At 47.4% G+C, this 16,509-nt stretch overlaps 1 protein-coding gene and 6 non-coding genes across 8 annotated transcripts; 1 reads left to right on the top strand and 6 right to left on the bottom strand.

Moving 5' to 3' along the window:
• Positions 1 to 1,189: 1,189 nt before the first annotated feature.
• LOC142059450 (small nucleolar RNA SNORD79) lies at positions 1,190 to 1,268 on the bottom strand. The gene has a single exon (XR_012661349.1). It is a non-coding gene; the product is annotated as a small nucleolar RNA SNORD79 (small nucleolar RNA).
• A 2,191-nt stretch (positions 1,269 to 3,459) lies between these two features.
• Positions 3,460 to 3,537, bottom strand: LOC142059461 (small nucleolar RNA snR60/Z15/Z230/Z193/J17). The gene has a single exon (XR_012661360.1). It is a non-coding gene; the product is annotated as a small nucleolar RNA snR60/Z15/Z230/Z193/J17 (small nucleolar RNA).
• Positions 3,538 to 3,712: 175 nt separating this feature from the next.
• LOC142059460 (small nucleolar RNA snR60/Z15/Z230/Z193/J17) lies at positions 3,713 to 3,793 on the bottom strand. The gene has a single exon (XR_012661359.1). It is a non-coding gene; the product is annotated as a small nucleolar RNA snR60/Z15/Z230/Z193/J17 (small nucleolar RNA).
• A 361-nt stretch (positions 3,794 to 4,154) lies between these two features.
• LOC142059449 (small nucleolar RNA SNORD24) lies at positions 4,155 to 4,236 on the bottom strand. Its single transcript, XR_012661348.1, has one exon. It is a non-coding gene; the product is annotated as a small nucleolar RNA SNORD24 (small nucleolar RNA).
• A 238-nt stretch (positions 4,237 to 4,474) lies between these two features.
• LOC142059471 (small nucleolar RNA SNORD75) lies at positions 4,475 to 4,541 on the bottom strand. Its single transcript, XR_012661369.1, has one exon. It is a non-coding gene; the product is annotated as a small nucleolar RNA SNORD75 (small nucleolar RNA).
• Positions 4,542 to 5,273: 732 nt separating this feature from the next.
• Positions 5,274 to 5,353, bottom strand: LOC142059459 (small nucleolar RNA SNORD74). The gene has a single exon (XR_012661358.1). It is a non-coding gene; the product is annotated as a small nucleolar RNA SNORD74 (small nucleolar RNA).
• Positions 5,354 to 6,405: 1,052 nt separating this feature from the next.
• ZBTB37 (zinc finger and BTB domain containing 37) lies at positions 6,406 to 16,509 on the top strand. Of its 2 annotated transcripts, none has more exons than XM_075096818.1 (5): positions 6,406 to 6,550; positions 8,590 to 8,701; positions 10,196 to 11,145; positions 12,499 to 12,598; positions 14,864 to 16,509. In XM_075096818.1, the coding sequence occupies exons 2-5, from the start codon at positions 8,681 to 8,683 to the stop codon at positions 15,350 to 15,352; spliced, it is 1,560 nt and encodes a 519-aa protein (XP_074952919.1). In that variant the 5' UTR covers positions 6,406 to 6,550; positions 8,590 to 8,680; the 3' UTR covers positions 15,353 to 16,509. The 2 variants fall into 2 exon arrangements, with proteins under 2 accessions (XP_074952919.1, XP_074952918.1); XM_075096817.1 differs by having other exon boundaries at positions 6,424 to 6,550; positions 10,193 to 11,145.

Consider the following 16,509-nt stretch of genomic DNA (forward strand, 5'->3'; position numbering starts at 1 on the left):
GAATTCAATTGGCTGTGTGGTCTTACCCAATGAGGTTGCAGACAGCACAGTCCCTTCCTGAGAAAGAGAGAAGTTGTTTCAGAATAACAACATCATTATATGCAAGTCTAATTATTTATCTATGAAATTCTGTTCACCAAACTAATTTTACCTACAAGAAGGTTGCATTTCAGCCAGCAACTGACAAGAACTTTGACTGCAACACCCAAATACAATATACAAAGCTTACACATCCTAACTGTATTTCCAGTTCAGAATTACTAACATTGGAATAACTGGGGAAAAGTACAAAGCTAACACTTGCTTCGTGATACAGTCCCTCCCCAACAGAAAGTTTATTCACCGAATTTTGATACCTAAAATACAAGCCCCATAGAAATCCTCTTGAAAACCTTTCCGTAAAAGTGAGAACAAGTCTCTTGGAGGAAACAAGTTTGTACAGCGATCACCTAGAACTTGATCCTAAATTTGTGTATAGCCAACATAACCAAGATAGCAAAAAATACTGAGCAGTGACAACCACAGCATACAGGGTTGGCATTTTGTCTTTTTAATTCTAGAGTGCAGAGTTAGAGTCAGTTCACAGCTCAGCCAGATACATCAGGTATGCATTATGACCAGAGTTGTGTTTGCTGCTGTGCATTCTGCTGTACTACGTTATCAACACTGTATTGGCTAAGTGGTCTCCACTGATTCAGCTTCTTTACTATTTCCACTGTGTGAAGACATCCAGCAATAAAAACCCAGCTTTTAGAGTCATTGAGGCCAAATCTTTTGTTCATACAAACAGAACCCTACATAAAGTTTACCACTGACTACAGTTCAGGAATTGACAGCATATCTGTTCAGAAAGAACTCTCCAAGTCAAAAAAATCAGAACTGCACAGAAACACATTCTTGCTTCAAGCACATCATGTTTATTCCCACAGTAGCTGAGTGGGAGAACCAAAATACAATAAAGGAAGACAAATCCAATTTATTATAGGACTAATTTTAGGCACAGCTACCTAGGCATTTAGCACAAAGGCAATATTCCAGTGATTATCCAACTCCATGTAGTCTACTCTTACCTTGACATATGTTAGTCTTGTTTCTCACACAAACTCCCCACAAGCTTCACTCTGTAACACATGAAATTTTATTAACACACTCTCCTTGGCAGTGCTTCAAGAGTTAGCTTGAATGCGGGTACTGTTTCAGTGCAAGAGTCCTCCTCAGCCTCTTTCAGAGAGATTCCCATTGCTTAGAATTAATCATCACAAACAGTACACGCTTAGAGAAGCTTAATGTTTTGTTACTTTTGTTCCTCCTTAGAGGAGGACCTGACCTCAGCATTTCAGACCTTATCTCCAACCACGTCTTTATTCACCTCACGTAAAAGGTCTAATCTAGCCACTGAGACAATGTACCACATTACTTCAACTACCGAAGATCATCAGTGCCACTCCCTGCAAAAGCCCACTACTTAATTTAACCAGCAAAAAGTTAAAATAGTAAATAATTGCACTGGCTTTGGTGAGCAGAAGCTCTGCACTGCCAGGTTACCACACATTCTTTCTTATCCACTGAACTCAAGTAGTCCACAGCAGTTACATAGTTCAACTGGTCCATACTATTTTTCAGTTAGAGAAAGCAGTTAACATTTTCAAGTAGTAAGAAAAAAGTCTTATGATCAAGTAAGGATCATAAACGAAATGCCAGTCCAACACTAATGTTACTCTAGAGCCTCATTAAAAGTTCCAGAAACTCCTTCATCCATTGCTGTTACAATCATCACCATCTTATCGCTCTTTGGTCACGAAGTATGAGATTCAGCCCCCGGCACCTTGGGTAACAACCCTGCAGGCTGCAGGTAACCTGTGATCCATTGGTAGAGATTGGAAAATCCTCAAGGAACCTTGTGCTTAACACTGCAGCTCCACTGCAATTAGAGGCCACCATCTAGTAACTCCCCCATCACACAGCTCTGACCAGTCATATGCATTTGCTGGCAACTTACTTTTGCCAGTAGCACTACCAACTGCACCGCTTCCCAGCTCCACCGCACCAGCCCTGGAACAAAGCAAAGCATCAGGACAGCGCACAAGCAAGCACACAAGGATGAAATCTAGTCAGGTGCCTGAAATCAGATAGAGCTAATTGCAGACCTCCATGATTGAAGTCAAGGTAGTCACATCTCATCACACAGGCAGCTCACATTGTCAGGCACTGGGCAGCTAGCTACCTGCTTTAGGCTAAGGTTGCTATGGGGAAGAGGGTAAATATGCAAATAGTGCTATCAGGGCAACTTCATGAGCTCACAGGCACACAGCGAAGAGCTTAGCACAAACCAGCCTGTCAAGGCTGGGCCTTATCCAGTTCTCCCCCTTAAGCATCCTCCTGTTTTGGCTAAGGTTCAAAGCAGCAACTAACACCAGCCCCTTGCACTTCCCCCCCAGCACTGCAGTTAATACTTCACTTCTAGGCATACGCTTTTTATACTGATACTTGCAAAGTTAAAACAAGTACTTACATCACAATGAGAAACACTTTGGAAGCCTGCAAATGAGAATTTGTGATTAGGTATGGTCCAGAAAAATGTTTTAGTGTAGAAACAGTTCAAGTGAAATACTGTATCAGCGTTTAGTCAAGTTTTATCCTCATTGGGATCAGAGACCTGATTCAACATCATCTACAGCAGACTGCAACACTCCCACCCGCTTCCGCAAGGGCGGCCCCCAATACCATCTCCCAGCACCTTCCCAACACCCCCGAGGTGTTAATTCCTCAACTCCTGAGACAGCTGAAATCCCAGAAAGGAGTAAACCTCTGGATTTCAGAGTTCAGTAATGTGAACTTTGTCTCAGCATTTAAGTTGGCCTAAACTAGGAAAAGCATTTCAGATACTAAATTCATAGCACTGCCACATTCACCATTTAGCCTCAACAGGCACATTCTAGAGATCTTTAATGCCACAAAACAATTACTTAATGCTTCTATTGTGAAGCATGGGGGATCTAAAGGCACATTTAGGGCACTAGTAACTTTGCTTCAGATTTTCCAGAAACAAAATGGATTTGCACACCCTTGTATCTCCAAAAGCGAACTGCCAAGCTTAGATGCAGCACCCAGCTAGAAAATGTTATACAATTACCATCAGTTAGGAAGGCCTTGTCTTCAACATCAGTAACAAGTGAAATGGCTTCTCACACTGGCAGCACAGGTATCCTCTGTCTAGGGCAGCCTGCAAAGCAACGAAACCCTTATAGAACCTGGAGCACTACTAATACCAGATTAACCAAGATTTGTGTTATTGATTCAGCCAATTTATTCTGCTGTATTTGTGCTTAATTTCACAAGCATCCCCTACTCTATCCTTCTATTCAGCCTACTAAATCACATTCCTGGAGCAGAAGAAAGTAGTGCTTCACCCTCAGCTTTCTACATGAATTGTTTGTCAAACTTAGCCTAAGGTACAGGTGGCTGCATCAGATAGGAGCGAAAGACAGTGATCACCATGGGTCATCTGCTGAACTATGCTGTCATCACACGCAGCTTCTTCACACATCAGGGATATAAGTTTATTTTTTTTTCAGATGCAGGCAATACAATATTTACCTTGCACAGCTTGTAGCTTCATCTCACAGTGCCTGCAACAAAAGAAGAAAAAGAAGTCAGATTCCCTCAGCCTTCCTGGCCAAGCCTACAGCCCCTAGCAAGAGATCACAAGAGCTAGATACATCAGATAGGAGCGAAAGACAAAACGGTTCTTCACAGTACATTCTGCTGAACTATGCCATCATCACTGTATCTGCTTTGGGGTAACAGTACCAAGCAATTGCCTCTTGTGACAGCTTTGAAACATTGAAGTTCTCCAAATAAAACAAAGAAATATTAAAGAGCTTTTAAATACTAGCAGTGTTTCAAATACTTCTGCACATTAGTGGAAATCAATCCCAGAGTACTCCTCTCCCATTTTACACATCCCACCCTTTCCACTGCAGTGTTTCAGCAGCTCCATGGAAGAAACCCTACACAAACCACACATTTCTCACCAGGTCATGTTTCCTCTGCAAGTCTTCCAAGTGTACAAGTCAAACCCTGGAAGAAAAAATGCTTATGAACAGTATATTCAGAAATCAAAACATCACATCAAGTGGAATTCTAAGTCGTCGTGCCTCAGAGGGAAATGATGGTGGTAGAAGTGCTCATCATTCTCTTGGTCAAGAGTAGCAAATAAATGTCATCATTGTGGCACCAGAGGGAAAACTGAGCTCAGGGAATGAAGTCTGCCTACTGATGTTATTAGAACAAAAGATGCTGTCTAGGCAAACACCTAAGCACCATTTTACGCTGAATTTTCAAGAAGCATTTTTTACCTTGTGAAGTAGCATCAAGTCTTCATAATCAGTGGCAGATCTGGAAGAGACAAAAGTTTCAAACTCTTGTAGAACTAGAGGGAGTACCTCTGGTAGGGACACTAAGCACAGAAAAAAGCCTCAGCACATAGTTTTCAGAAATCACTTCTGTCCACTACTCTTGTACTGAAACCATCATAGGCTCTGATCTAGTTATCAACCCTGACAGTTACATGTTCTTTTTGAAATATGCATCTGGCACTTTTCTCCAAACAACACACTATTTATTGCTGTGGATAGGGGAACAGCAGTAATGAAGGACAAAAAGGCAGAGGGTACTACTGCAGCCTGGTTCATAAACAAGGGCCTCACATCCACTTTCCAGTACAGAGAAACACAGGACTTTTCCCAGAAGAGTGAGGCCTGCCTGAAGAGACACCACAACCAATTACTGGATCACAAATGCTGGTCCTACTCCAGGATATTGCTCTAGCTGTACCCACACATTAATTCTCAATTTAAGCTCTGTATTTCAGAAGCAGCACCCACCTGTTTTGAAGCCATAAGAGAGAACATAGCTGATGCATCTTGAAACTGGAAACAAGAGAATATGTTAGTTTTTCTTCAAGAACAAAGATGTTATATTCACACATTCTCTTTGAAAAATGCAAGTAAAACTCAAAGCACTATGAGCCTTACAAAAAAGGTCTCCCTGAAGCAATCTACACTTCAGCTCCTTTGAAAGACAAGGCCACAAAAATAATTACCAGTCTGTATTTTTAAGCAGAACAGAACTGCTAGACTCCTCAATTTTCTACAGCTTCAAGTGTATAAGCACCAGGTCAGTCCTGCAGCCATTAACTTAGTTTGGCTGCCCAGAATGGTCCACATGGTGGGTGTCTCAGCCATGCCAGATATGCCACTACATGCAATTCCATGACCAGCTCAGATATGTTGGTATTCATCACCCTCTCAGATGTCCCTACCAACATAGTTTTCATCATGTGCAGGCACATGGAAACCCAAGTGAGCTATCATACTACTTTGTCAACACGGGGCTTTGAACTGTAACACTTAAAGCTATTACCCAGAGCACGGGATACAGCTACAGCTCTCTAGTTTACCAATGAGCTGTTCTGCAGGGAACAATCTCCACCTGCCCACGACAAAAGGGCTCTCCCCAGCCTAGCATCTGCTCCCAAGCATTAACTGGCAGAGGAGCAGAAAACCCTTAACCCTAACACAACACTTATATTTTACACACGCAAAACCTTCCGTTCACTGGTGAAAACTGCCTTCCTAGAAGCCTAGCAGAGTTTAAAAATAGAAACCTAAAGCTAATCTCTGCAGCTGCCACACACCACCTCGCCACCTTCCAGGAGCATGTCCCATGGGATGATGGAAGCTCCCCCGGCTTCCAGGCGAGGCGCCACAATGCCGGCTAAGCCTCGCTTCTCACCCGGCACCCCCAAGCTGTTCCCCACCAAAATCTAGGCCAGGAAGCGGGCTCAGCCCCACGCTGCGCTCACACCGGCAAGGCTGAGGCTCCACGGGGCCGCCATCCCCACACCCCTCGTGAGGGCTCCACAGGACCCCTCTCCCACACGATCCCCCGGTGGAGTACCCGCTACGCACCCGTGCGTTCCCGCCCCGCCAAAGGACGCCGCGAGGCGGAGTCCCCTCGGGACGCCCCAGCGGCCTAGGCCGCAGGCCAAGCCCCACCGAGGCAATCCACTTCCATCCTCCCCCGCCAGCACCCATCGGTGATCAAAACCCCACGCGCAGCGGCTCCACACCAATCCCCGCAGCGGCGCGGGCCCACACCGGGCGGGTAAAAGCTCCCCGCCCCCACCCCGACCGACAGGGCCGCCACACACAGAGCAGCACTCTCACCGCGCCGCAGGCCAAAAGAGAACGGCAAACCTCTGCGCGCGCTTATGTAGTGCGGGAGCTGGTCACGTGAGGGATGCGCGCGGCCCCTACCCACCGGGCACCGCGGTGGAGGGGGCGTGGCCTGTCGGGGCGCGGCGAGGGGGCGTGGTAAAGTGAGGGGCGTGGCGGAGGGGCGTGGCGGAGGGGGCGCGTCCCGGCGGCGGGCGGGGGAGCGATGAGCGCCGTCGCCTCACGGGCGGGAATTTTCTTCCGGGGTGCGGCCCGCTCGGGGGGGTTTCGCTTCCGGGACGGTGCTGCAGGGCCCTTCCCACCCCCGCCAGGTGGGTACTGGGGCGGCGGGCCGCGCTGGGCCGGGCCCGCTGGCCCGGGCCGGGCCGCGCCGGGCCGGGCAGGGCCGGGCAGGGCGGGGCGGGGCGGGGCGGGGCGGGGGGAGGCCTGGGCCCGCCCCGCCCGTGAGGCGCCGTCCCGCCCGCGGGGGCCGGGGAGCGCGGCCGCGCCCCGCCGCCGACCCTCCTCCCTCCCCTCAGGGCCGCCGGGCCCGCTACCCCTCTCCCCCCACGTCACCCCGGGGCCTCGCCGGCCTTCCCCTCCCTACCCGGAGGCCCCCGTCCCTGCCCCGCGGGAAGAGGAGGATTGTCGCCCCCACGGGCGGGCGGGCGTGGGGCTGGTGCACCTCCGGGGCGAGGCAAGAGTGGGTTTCCGCCCACCTTCCCCACTCGGCCCCGGGTGCGGAGTCGCAAGGGCTTCTCCGCAGCTGTCAGGGCTAAAAATGAACCCTCGACACCGGGCGGCAGGGGCAGAGGCCTGGGGTCACGGCTCGTGAGTGGGTCAGCGGGAACAAACCCAGCACGGCTGAAATCCCTCTTTGGGCTGAGGCGGGGAAGGGTGAGGAAGGCAGTGCCTCTCATCTCAATTTGGAATTACTCTTGCTTTTACCTTCGTTAAGGTCCCATTGTAATTTGAAAGTAGCCCAGCTGACCAGTCGTGGGCAACCTCAGCCCCAAAAGCCTCGGCTTTTCAGTTCCACCTACTCCCTGCAGCTCCCTGGCATGACAGTTTTCTGACAAAGGTTATATTCAGAGTGAGCGTTATCTGCTGTAGATGGGCTGCCCCAGCTTTTTACGAAGTCCTGATGGACTGAGAATTTCTGCTGGTCTTGGTAGTTGCACTTGTCTCACTGGGTGAAAGGCATTTTCTGAGATAAGTAAGTACAAGTCTCAGCTGATGACACTTTGAATTGTATTAAAAATAGGTAGGTGTCTCAGTGTGTTCTCTGTAAAGAGCGTAGCTCAGCAGGAGATCCCGTTCATCCTGCAGGTAAAGGCTGAGATGACGAACATGTAGTCCAGCGCCAGGAAAGGCAAAAATAGAGATGTCATTGCACTGCCGGCTGAGGTGCGTAAGCTCATGATATACCCAGGAGGACAGAAATTGTCTTCTGACGAGGGTGGTTTGATCCAAAAAGATAGATTCCCCTTTGCCAGCCTCTGACTGAGGTTGTCCCCAAAGTGTGGCATAAAACATCGTTTCCTCAATACTGAGGTAAATGAGGCTACGTGGGTCTTTTTCTCCTGCCATCAGCAGCAGACAGATTTTTCCCTGCCTTTGGAGCAGAAGCTCACAAATAGTTTTTTGGGCTCCCCTCGGAGCAGCTGACTTCTAACCGGGGCCGTACACAGCCACGCTCAGCAGTTAAGATCTGATTCTAATTTTTTCTCCTTCTCTGATGCCCTGAGAAATGAACGGTCGGCCTCTGCCCCCGGGCTCGCCTCCCCGCACGAGCCTGCCTAGGCGTTTGCAGCCTCGGCAGGGGTGTTTCACCTCACAAAGGATGCCTGTACACCTTTCTTTCGCTTGCCTTCCTTAAGAGAATGCTTTAGGATTTATTGCTTTAGAAACTGGTGGTTTGGAAAGATGATGAGATTACAGGCTTCCCAATCCTGTAAACATTTGCTGATGCTCAATGTCATTTTGGCTGTGTGAGTGTTCTGAACAGAATAAGTGAGACGGCTCGTTTGAGGAAAACCCTGTGTGTGTTGAAATGCTGCAGGGTTAGGGCCAGAGATACTAGCCCTGCAAGAGAGGAAATTACTTATTCAGGTTATTTGCACTTCTGTTTTTTATTTTAATGACCATTGGTGCAACACAAACACTGAGCAGACAGTGGGGAAAGATCAATTTGTTAAGATTCAGGGGTTCTCTGTGGTTTGGGGTGAGATGTCGCGTAATGGTTAGCTAATCCTGCTGCCATATCCTCTAGCAAAACAAAGAATGACAAAGCTTGGCGGTCTTGATTGTGCTTGGGAAAACCCAATTCCTCCATGCTATGTTTTTTTCTTTTTCTTTTTTCCTTCTAAAGGGGAAGGGGGCAAAAAGTTTTCAGACCTTCTTACTACATCAGAAGAAAAAAGGAAAACAACAAGATACCACCCCTCTTTCCTCCCCTTTGCATGTTACTCGTAACATTACAGGTAAGACCTCGGATTTTATATCTCACCTTGTTTTGTGCGTTTGAAGTTTTGCTCTTAATGTCATGTTGTCACAGACCTGTGCACTATAGTTCCTTGATTTTTGTGGGTTTTACTGCTTTATTCTAAAGATGGGGGGGAGGAGAAGAAGCCTTAAGACGTGGCGCTGTTAAGCTGCACCTTGTGAAGTTTCGTGCATCCCTGATCTCGCCTACCCCAGAGAAACGCAGCCCCTGAGCCACTTAGTAATCTCTTTGCACGACTTCACAAGATTGACAGGTTGTCCTGCAGCTTCAGGTTTAGTAACATATTTTGCCAAGTTTGCACAAAGTCTGCTTGGGCACATGAACGTGCGCTATCCTGCAGCATTTGTAAATTTACAAAAAAAACTCAAACAAGTCCTTCAAAGGTATGTATGCTTCCCCATGTGCTAGTCCCTTCGATTCTGAGATTTCTCGGAGTAGGCATTATAAGCCTTGGTATTCCCGGCTTGCCTGAAATTGTTTTGATATGTGCAGCACTCTGCTTAATCAACACTTCAGATGCCATCCAGCTTGGAAGCTCTTCATGCTACGAGTGATCTTTAATAAACTTATTTACTTTCCTTTATTTTTTTTTCTTTTTGGGAGAGTTGACGTCTAATTTTGGATCATTCCAAATTTTTACCATATATGGTCAGGGCTCCTTTTCAAACTTTGCCAAAATTTAATGTGATGATTATAGAAAAATGAATTATGGAAGGGAAACTAGGAGAGCTTGTTTGTTAATCCCCATTGTTCGTAAGTTGTCTTTTGCTGTATGCAATATCTCAAGCCACACAAACACCAGCTGCTTTTGCCAGGAGTCACTTGTGCCTGGTGCATGGGCTGATATGCTGGTGTTCAGAACTGGATTCTGTTCTTTTTCTTTTACTGTCCTGTTATGAATTTTCTGCTGTGTGTCAGAAATGCCACATAGGATGAATATCTTGGTTTTAACGATTCACAAAAGGTGCCTTGAGGTCAAATGTGTGCCGGTCAGCATTTGAAAAGTCTCTGAGAGGGGTTTGGGTCCCAGTGTTTCCTTCCTGTTATACAAAGGAGGGATAACGATATTACTTTCCCTTTTCAAAGTGCTTAAAACATACAAGTGCTAAGTATTTTAATCCATTATGCAATTGGTTGCCTATTTTTAGTACCTGAACCATTTTTAATGTTCTTTTTACAATGCAAATGTGCTTTTATTGAGGCTGACAGAATGAACTGTTTCAAGCACCTAAGCCACAGGGAATGGGAAATGGGGATCTATTGGGGACTGGTTTAACATAACTCTTGTGAAAGGTGGTGCACAGCCCATAAAGATCAGAGAACTACTGCGAGGCGCCTGTAGATTAAATGACGAGAGGCTTCTCTAACAACCGCAGTATTTCAAACTGCATGAAAGTAGGTGAAAAATGTTTTAAATGCAAATGATAGACTAGCTCTGTTAACAATGGTATTCCTTCCCCCTTTCCAGTAGGTTTGTGCACTGGTAACTGGGACAGCCATGGAGAAGAGTGGGAACATTCAGCTGGAGATTCCTGACTTCAGTAACTCTGTCCTGAGCCACCTGAATCAGTTACGCATGCAGGGTCGCCTGTGTGACATCGTGGTCAACGTGCAGGGGCAAGCTTTCCGCGCTCACAAAGTGGTGCTGGCTGCCAGCTCGCCCTACTTCCGTGACCACATGTCCTTGAATGAAATGAGCACCGTTTCCATTTCTGTCATCAAGAACCCTTCTGTTTTCGAGCAGCTCCTTTCCTTTTGCTACACCGGTAGGATATGTCTGCAGCTGGCTGACATCATCAGTTACCTAACGGCCGCCAGTTTCTTGCAGATGCAGCACATCATAGACAAATGCACACAGATCCTTGAGGGAATTCATTTCAAAATTAATGTGGCAGAGGTGGAAGCGGAATTGAGCCAGACCAGGACAAAGCATCAGGAGAGACCACCAGAGTCTCACCGGGTGACACCAAATCTAAACCATTCTCTGAGCCCGCGTTACAACACCCCAAAGGGGAGTCGTCTGGGCCAGGTTAGCACAGTGCTGGACATTCGGGAGCTCAGCCCACCTGAGGAGTCCACCAGCCCCCAGATAATAGAGCAGAGTTCAGACGTGGAAAGCAGGGAGCCCATACTACGGATTAACAGAGCGGGACAGTGGTACGTTGAGACGGGAATGGGAGACCGCGGGGGACGGAATGACGACGATGTCCGGGTGCTGGGAGGAGTACACATTAAAACAGAGAACCTGGAGGAGTGGCTTGGGGCAGAGCATCAGCCGTCAGGAGAAGACGGGAGCAGCGCTGAGGAGGTGACTGCTATGGTGATCGACACCACAGGCCACGGATTGATGGGCCAAGAGGCTTACGCGTTAGGCTCCTCCGGGGCCAAAGTGGTCAGACCAACCAGCAGTGAGATTGACAGGTGAGTTTTCTTTACCTTCATTACTGGCCTTGGCTGTAAGAGGAGACTGTGCAAGATTTTCACTTCTCTGGGCTGGTTGCTTTGGAACACTTTTCCTTTATGTTTCCTGTGGCCATTAAGCATTAGCACGGAAGGAAGTTTTTCGTGGTGTTAGAAAGTGTATCCGATTTGGCTTATAGTATTTTGTACCAGGATCTCCAGGTACAGGCTAGCTTGGGAAACCAATTATTAGCACTTAGGGATCTATAGGTTGGAATTTCTACCTCTTGGCATATAGCTGAGGTGGGGTTTTTGTCTAAAGAAGGTATTGCGGTTCAGTCTCAGTAGATATTGTGTTCAGCATTGGAATTAGCGAGGTCACATATGATATGTGTTATGCAAAATGTCATTGCAGCGATGTCTTCTGGCCTGAAAATCTGGGGGTGGTTCTGTTTGAGAAGCAAGCCGGTCACCAGCTGTAGGTCAAGAGGAAATGTTCTTCCTGGTGGTGCAGGACAGCAGTGGGTCATGGGTTTATATCTTCTGAAGCAGTTGAAGTGAGGAACCCATTGGCCTCCATTGTTGTTTTGATTTACAGGAAAGAGCAGAAAGCCTTTCTTGAAAATAGAGGGTGAAATGTGCTGTGTTTTGATTCTCCATCCATCTGTATTTGTTTTCTGCCCTTAACTCAGACCAAAGAACAGATCTGATAAAGGGCAGAGCTGTTGTGTTTGGGGGGTTTCCCTTCACATCTGCCTCTCTTCTAGCAAAATCCCTCTGGTCCCATGGGGGAACAGCTACGTGGAAGCAGTGGATGTTCTGTCACTTGTCGCTTAATAAATCAATCAGTGGGAATGATCTTAAGCTGGCCCCTGGGAGAGCAATCCTTTCCTAGTTCGTTAACTCTTTTCCATGGATCAGCTAGCCTCGAATATCTCTTTTTGTACGGTGCTCAATAACCACTGTTTCCTACCTGGAGTCCATCACATCCTTTTTGTTTCATACTTGAAAGGGTGAGGAGGGTGAGGGTGGTGAATGAGAGGTGCCCTTAGAGAAATGGTTTCTTCTCCTGTTGTACAGTTCCCGAATCACTGGGCCCATCTTGGTTTACTTGTGGCAGTGACCAAAAAGATCTCTGTTACTGAACTGGAAGCCAAATGACCCAGTTTTATTTTTCAGATGTTAAGACTGAAACCACAGACCAGTATGACTTGGTTTTTCCTTTATACTTGCGCTGTTCCGCCTCCTGTGTGTTAGCTGGTGAGGATGAAGAGATGCTATACAGGTGCCTCTATTGCTCACCCGTTGTTCTAAACGTCATAGTGACCTGATGCCCATTAAAAACTCCATTTACACTCTTACCCCACCCCACAGATTTAGCCCTTCTGGCAGCATGGTTGCTGTGACTGAGCGGTACAGATCAAAAAGCGAGTCTCCCAGGCGGATGGATGAGCCCAAGCAGCCCAGTTCCCAGGTAGGCAGATCAAGAAGTTTGCAAGTAACTGTTGGCATTGAAAGTGAAGGGCACTGTGTTGTGATGAAGTGTACAATATTTTATATTTGCAAGCAATGCTGTTTGTGAAACAAAGACCTTTTTACTGTTGCAAAGGGTTTAGTTGCTCCCACTGGGAACATATGCTGTTGGTATATAATTTAAAACTGATTTTGGCTGCCATTTGGGATTTTGGCCAGATACCTGGAAAACATGAGGAGTTTCTCTTGTTATCTGACAGCATAAATATCAACCCTCATTCTGGGCAGGCCACCAACTCCCGAGAAACCCCATTTGCCTGCAGAGTTGGATCTGTCCTGAAACACTGACAGCAAATGCTTGAGCTGAGGGAGGAGGTGTTAGCTGGCTTCTGTGAAGACTGAGGGGTGACAACAGCTGAACCTTTCCATGCTAGTGGCAAAACCATTCCAAAAAGCCCTCCAGGCACTACACCAGTAAACCTTTAGGGTGGAGTGTCAAAGGATTGTGGATTTGTACAGAGGTCTTTGTCTCATCCCCAAGGGACTGTGTTGTGTAGCAGAATTTGCAGTGTAAAGTAGCTCCAACTCCTCTGCTTTCTTGGGGTGTGGGCACATTTTTGGGGTAGGAGGGAGAGATACACAGAACTACAGGAGGGCAGTGGGCTATAGCGTGCAGCAAAGTGGGGCACGGTGGTAATACCCGTGCCTAATCATTTTGATCTAATTGTTGCATAGAGTCAGTATTGCAGCGGCGCTATAATGCAGGCATATTGCCCAACGCTGCGTGGAATGACTCCTGCGTGCCTGGCAGATAACTAATGTGTCAGTTCATAATCAAATTACTTTGCTGGAGGCAGGTGAGGGGTTACCAGGCTGCTTTGTCCTTGAGTAAGACTGAGTGAAGCAAGGGGAAGAAATTACAATTGCTGTCTGCTAGCTTTGTAATACACTTCCATAAAAAAAGCTATCTTTTTGTTCCTGTTTTGCCAAAGCTTAGTTTTGTGTCCTCAGAATACATCTAGAAAATTTCAGGTCAAATGAAGCCTCCAGGGCAAATGTGACATAAAAAGCAATTTTAGCTCTACGTACAAGAAAGCTGCTATTATTTCTCCATCATGAGATGACCTCAAACATAAAACCATAGGCTGCCATGTACACAGGGAGGTATCATCACCTTCCACTCTTCTGGAATTGCCCTATCCATGCTAAAAATAGTCTGCCTGTGATCCCTGCCCAGCAGCAGCAGTAGAGTGGAAAGTACGTACCACAGCTTTGTGCATCTCTGTAGTCCTGAGCAGCTTACCGGGGCTTGTACAGTCAGATTCAATGGCATCTGGCACAGTTAGCTGCTGCTTGTGCGTGCACAGCCCTGGATGCCAGAGGAGAGGCCATCCTGCCATTACGCTAGTTGCTTGTCTGCGTTTGGCATCATCAGGAAACAGCATAAGACTTGGAAGTGCAAATACTGCACCCTCCAGCACAGAGGCATTCAGAAGGCTGTCTGTTTGTGCTTGTTCTGAATATGATAGCCAGAAGCGGCTGCCCTAGAGCCCCAAGCTTGCGGTTCAGGGTTACCCTTGGCTGTTTGCCTTTCTGGCTTCAGAAAATAACGAGGAGCCAGCTAGTCCTTGCTGTGTGACTTGGGCCAGGTGTGCTAGATCTCTGTGCTGCAGATGCTCCCCTGCAGTACTGCAGGGCTGGGCTGGGTTACACAGCCATTTAGGCAAACATGATTCATTATAAAATGAATCCTGAATGACACCTGAATAAATACTTGTGTAAAGTGACACCTGAAGAGTTTCAGATTTGATTTGTAGTTTATTCCACCTTCATTTTACTGCAAGCTCATCAACTGGCTTCTGATTTTAGCCTTTAGTAAGTAAAACAGAACGTGGTATACAGCATTTTAACCAAACTGGCCCAAGTTTTTAAAAAAGTAACATGTATTGACATGTTTGATCCACAACTCAATCAGTGGCTAAGTGCCCTCCTGACAAGGACTGTCTTTTCTTCCCCAGATCTAGCGAATGACTTGGCAGAAGGGGCCGCCATAGCAGAGGTTTCTAATTGATTGCTCATTTGTCTTCAGCCCCAAGGCTCCAGTTAAACACTTAAATATCTGCTTGAGGTTGAAGACATTAGTGCGGCTTATTTCGGGATTTGGCACATGCTTCAGTGCTTTACTGGCTGGACTGGGACCTGCTCTTCTTTCCTGCAATTTGTTTTAGGCTGGTTGCTATTTAAGTCTCTGTTGCTTCCTTCACAGGGGGAGGAATCAGCCATGCTTGGAGTGAGCGGTTATGTGGAATATCTCCGGGAGCAGGAGGTTTCAGAGCGCTGGTTCCGGTACAACCCACGGCTTACTTGTATTTACTGCGCCAAATCCTTCAACCAGAAAGGCAGCCTGGACCGGCACATGCGACTCCACATGGGCATCACGCCTTTTGTCTGCCGCATGTGTGGGAAGAAGTACACCCGCAAGGATCAGCTGGAATATCACATCCGCAAGCACACAGGCAATAAGCCCTTTCATTGCCACGTCTGCGGCAAAAGCTTCCCTTTCCAGGCCATTCTCAACCAGCACTTTCGCAAGAACCACCCTGGCTGTATGCCTCTGGAGGGGCCTCACAGCATCTCCCCTGAGACCACTGTCACATCTCGGGGGCAGGCGGAGGAAGAATCTCCTCCACAGGAGGAGGCTGTTGCCGTGGGAGAGACGGCACAGGGATCTGTGTCCACAACTGGGCCAGATTGAAACATGGCTGCAGAGTCTGGGGAGAAAGGACCGTCTTCCCGTTTTTGGCTCTGAAGAGTCAGCACCAACCTGGCAGGCTGGTACTGTAATTAGTGCAATGCCACCACTGGACAGAAAGAAGCTCCCAAGATGTTGCCAAAATAGAAAAATCTTTCTCTCTCTCCTCTCTCTCTCTCTCTCTCTCTCTCTCTCTCTCTCTCTCTCTCTTTCTCTCACACCCCCCCACACACGTAGAGTGTCAAAAGTTTTTCTCCCTTATTCTTCCTCCTCTTGGAGAAAAACAAAACAACTGTGTCAATCAACTTCTTATTCAGGGATCGACAGGATTTTAAATTTTTTTACTGTTCCGTAGTGATCTGGGACGAGCAGTCATTTGTATTTCTTGATAGCGTTTTGGCCCAGCAGCTAGGTCCCACCGGCCGTCAGCCGTGCAGACTCAGTGAGCCTAGCGCGCTGGGCTGCTCCTCGTCACATCTGCTGGTCCAGCTCAAGGGGGAAGCAGGGGCAAGGTGCCATTGCCTTCCTCCATTCCCCAGGTAGTTGCCATGTTAAAGAAAACAAAAAGACTTTCCTGGTGGAACCTGCCTTGCCCAAGTGTATTTATCCCTGTCTTATTTTTGGTGTGTCTCTTTTTACCTTTTTACTTAAACTATTATTTTTAGGGCTTTTGGCTCGCCCGTTCCAGGCGCGTGGCCTCAATGCCCCTTGTTGAAAGCGGGCATGGCTGTAAGGTGGTATTCTAGAGGTCAGCAAAATTTGAAGCGCTTCGGCTACTGAAAGTGAAATTTAGCAGCTGTGAGGTTTGCATTAGACTCTGATGCGTTGGGAGAAGGGTTGGAGGGGTCTTTCGGAGGAGGTTGTCCTTTGCTATTGCTGATCTGGAGAGTTCGGAGCACTCTGACATCCTGACCGGTGTGCTGCCGTGCTTCAGGTATTGCTGAGCGTTAGGAAGAGTTTTTCTGGACTGGCTGAATTGCGGAGTTAGAGGCTGGCTACCAAAGTCGTCCTTCACCCCTGCTCCCCCCTCAACACACACTTGATCTTTTATAACAGCAATATGGTATACTGAAATACTATCGTCCCAGCCGAGCAATTGTGGGTGGTTGCTTTTAAACGTGTTTCTACAAACTAGTTTGATAACTTTTTTATCAATGAAA

The sequence above is a fragment of the Phalacrocorax aristotelis genome, chromosome 6 (assembly GCF_949628215.1).
Source record: "Phalacrocorax aristotelis chromosome 6, bGulAri2.1, whole genome shotgun sequence".
In the NCBI taxonomy this organism is placed as follows: domain Eukaryota; kingdom Metazoa; phylum Chordata; class Aves; order Suliformes; family Phalacrocoracidae; genus Phalacrocorax; species Phalacrocorax aristotelis.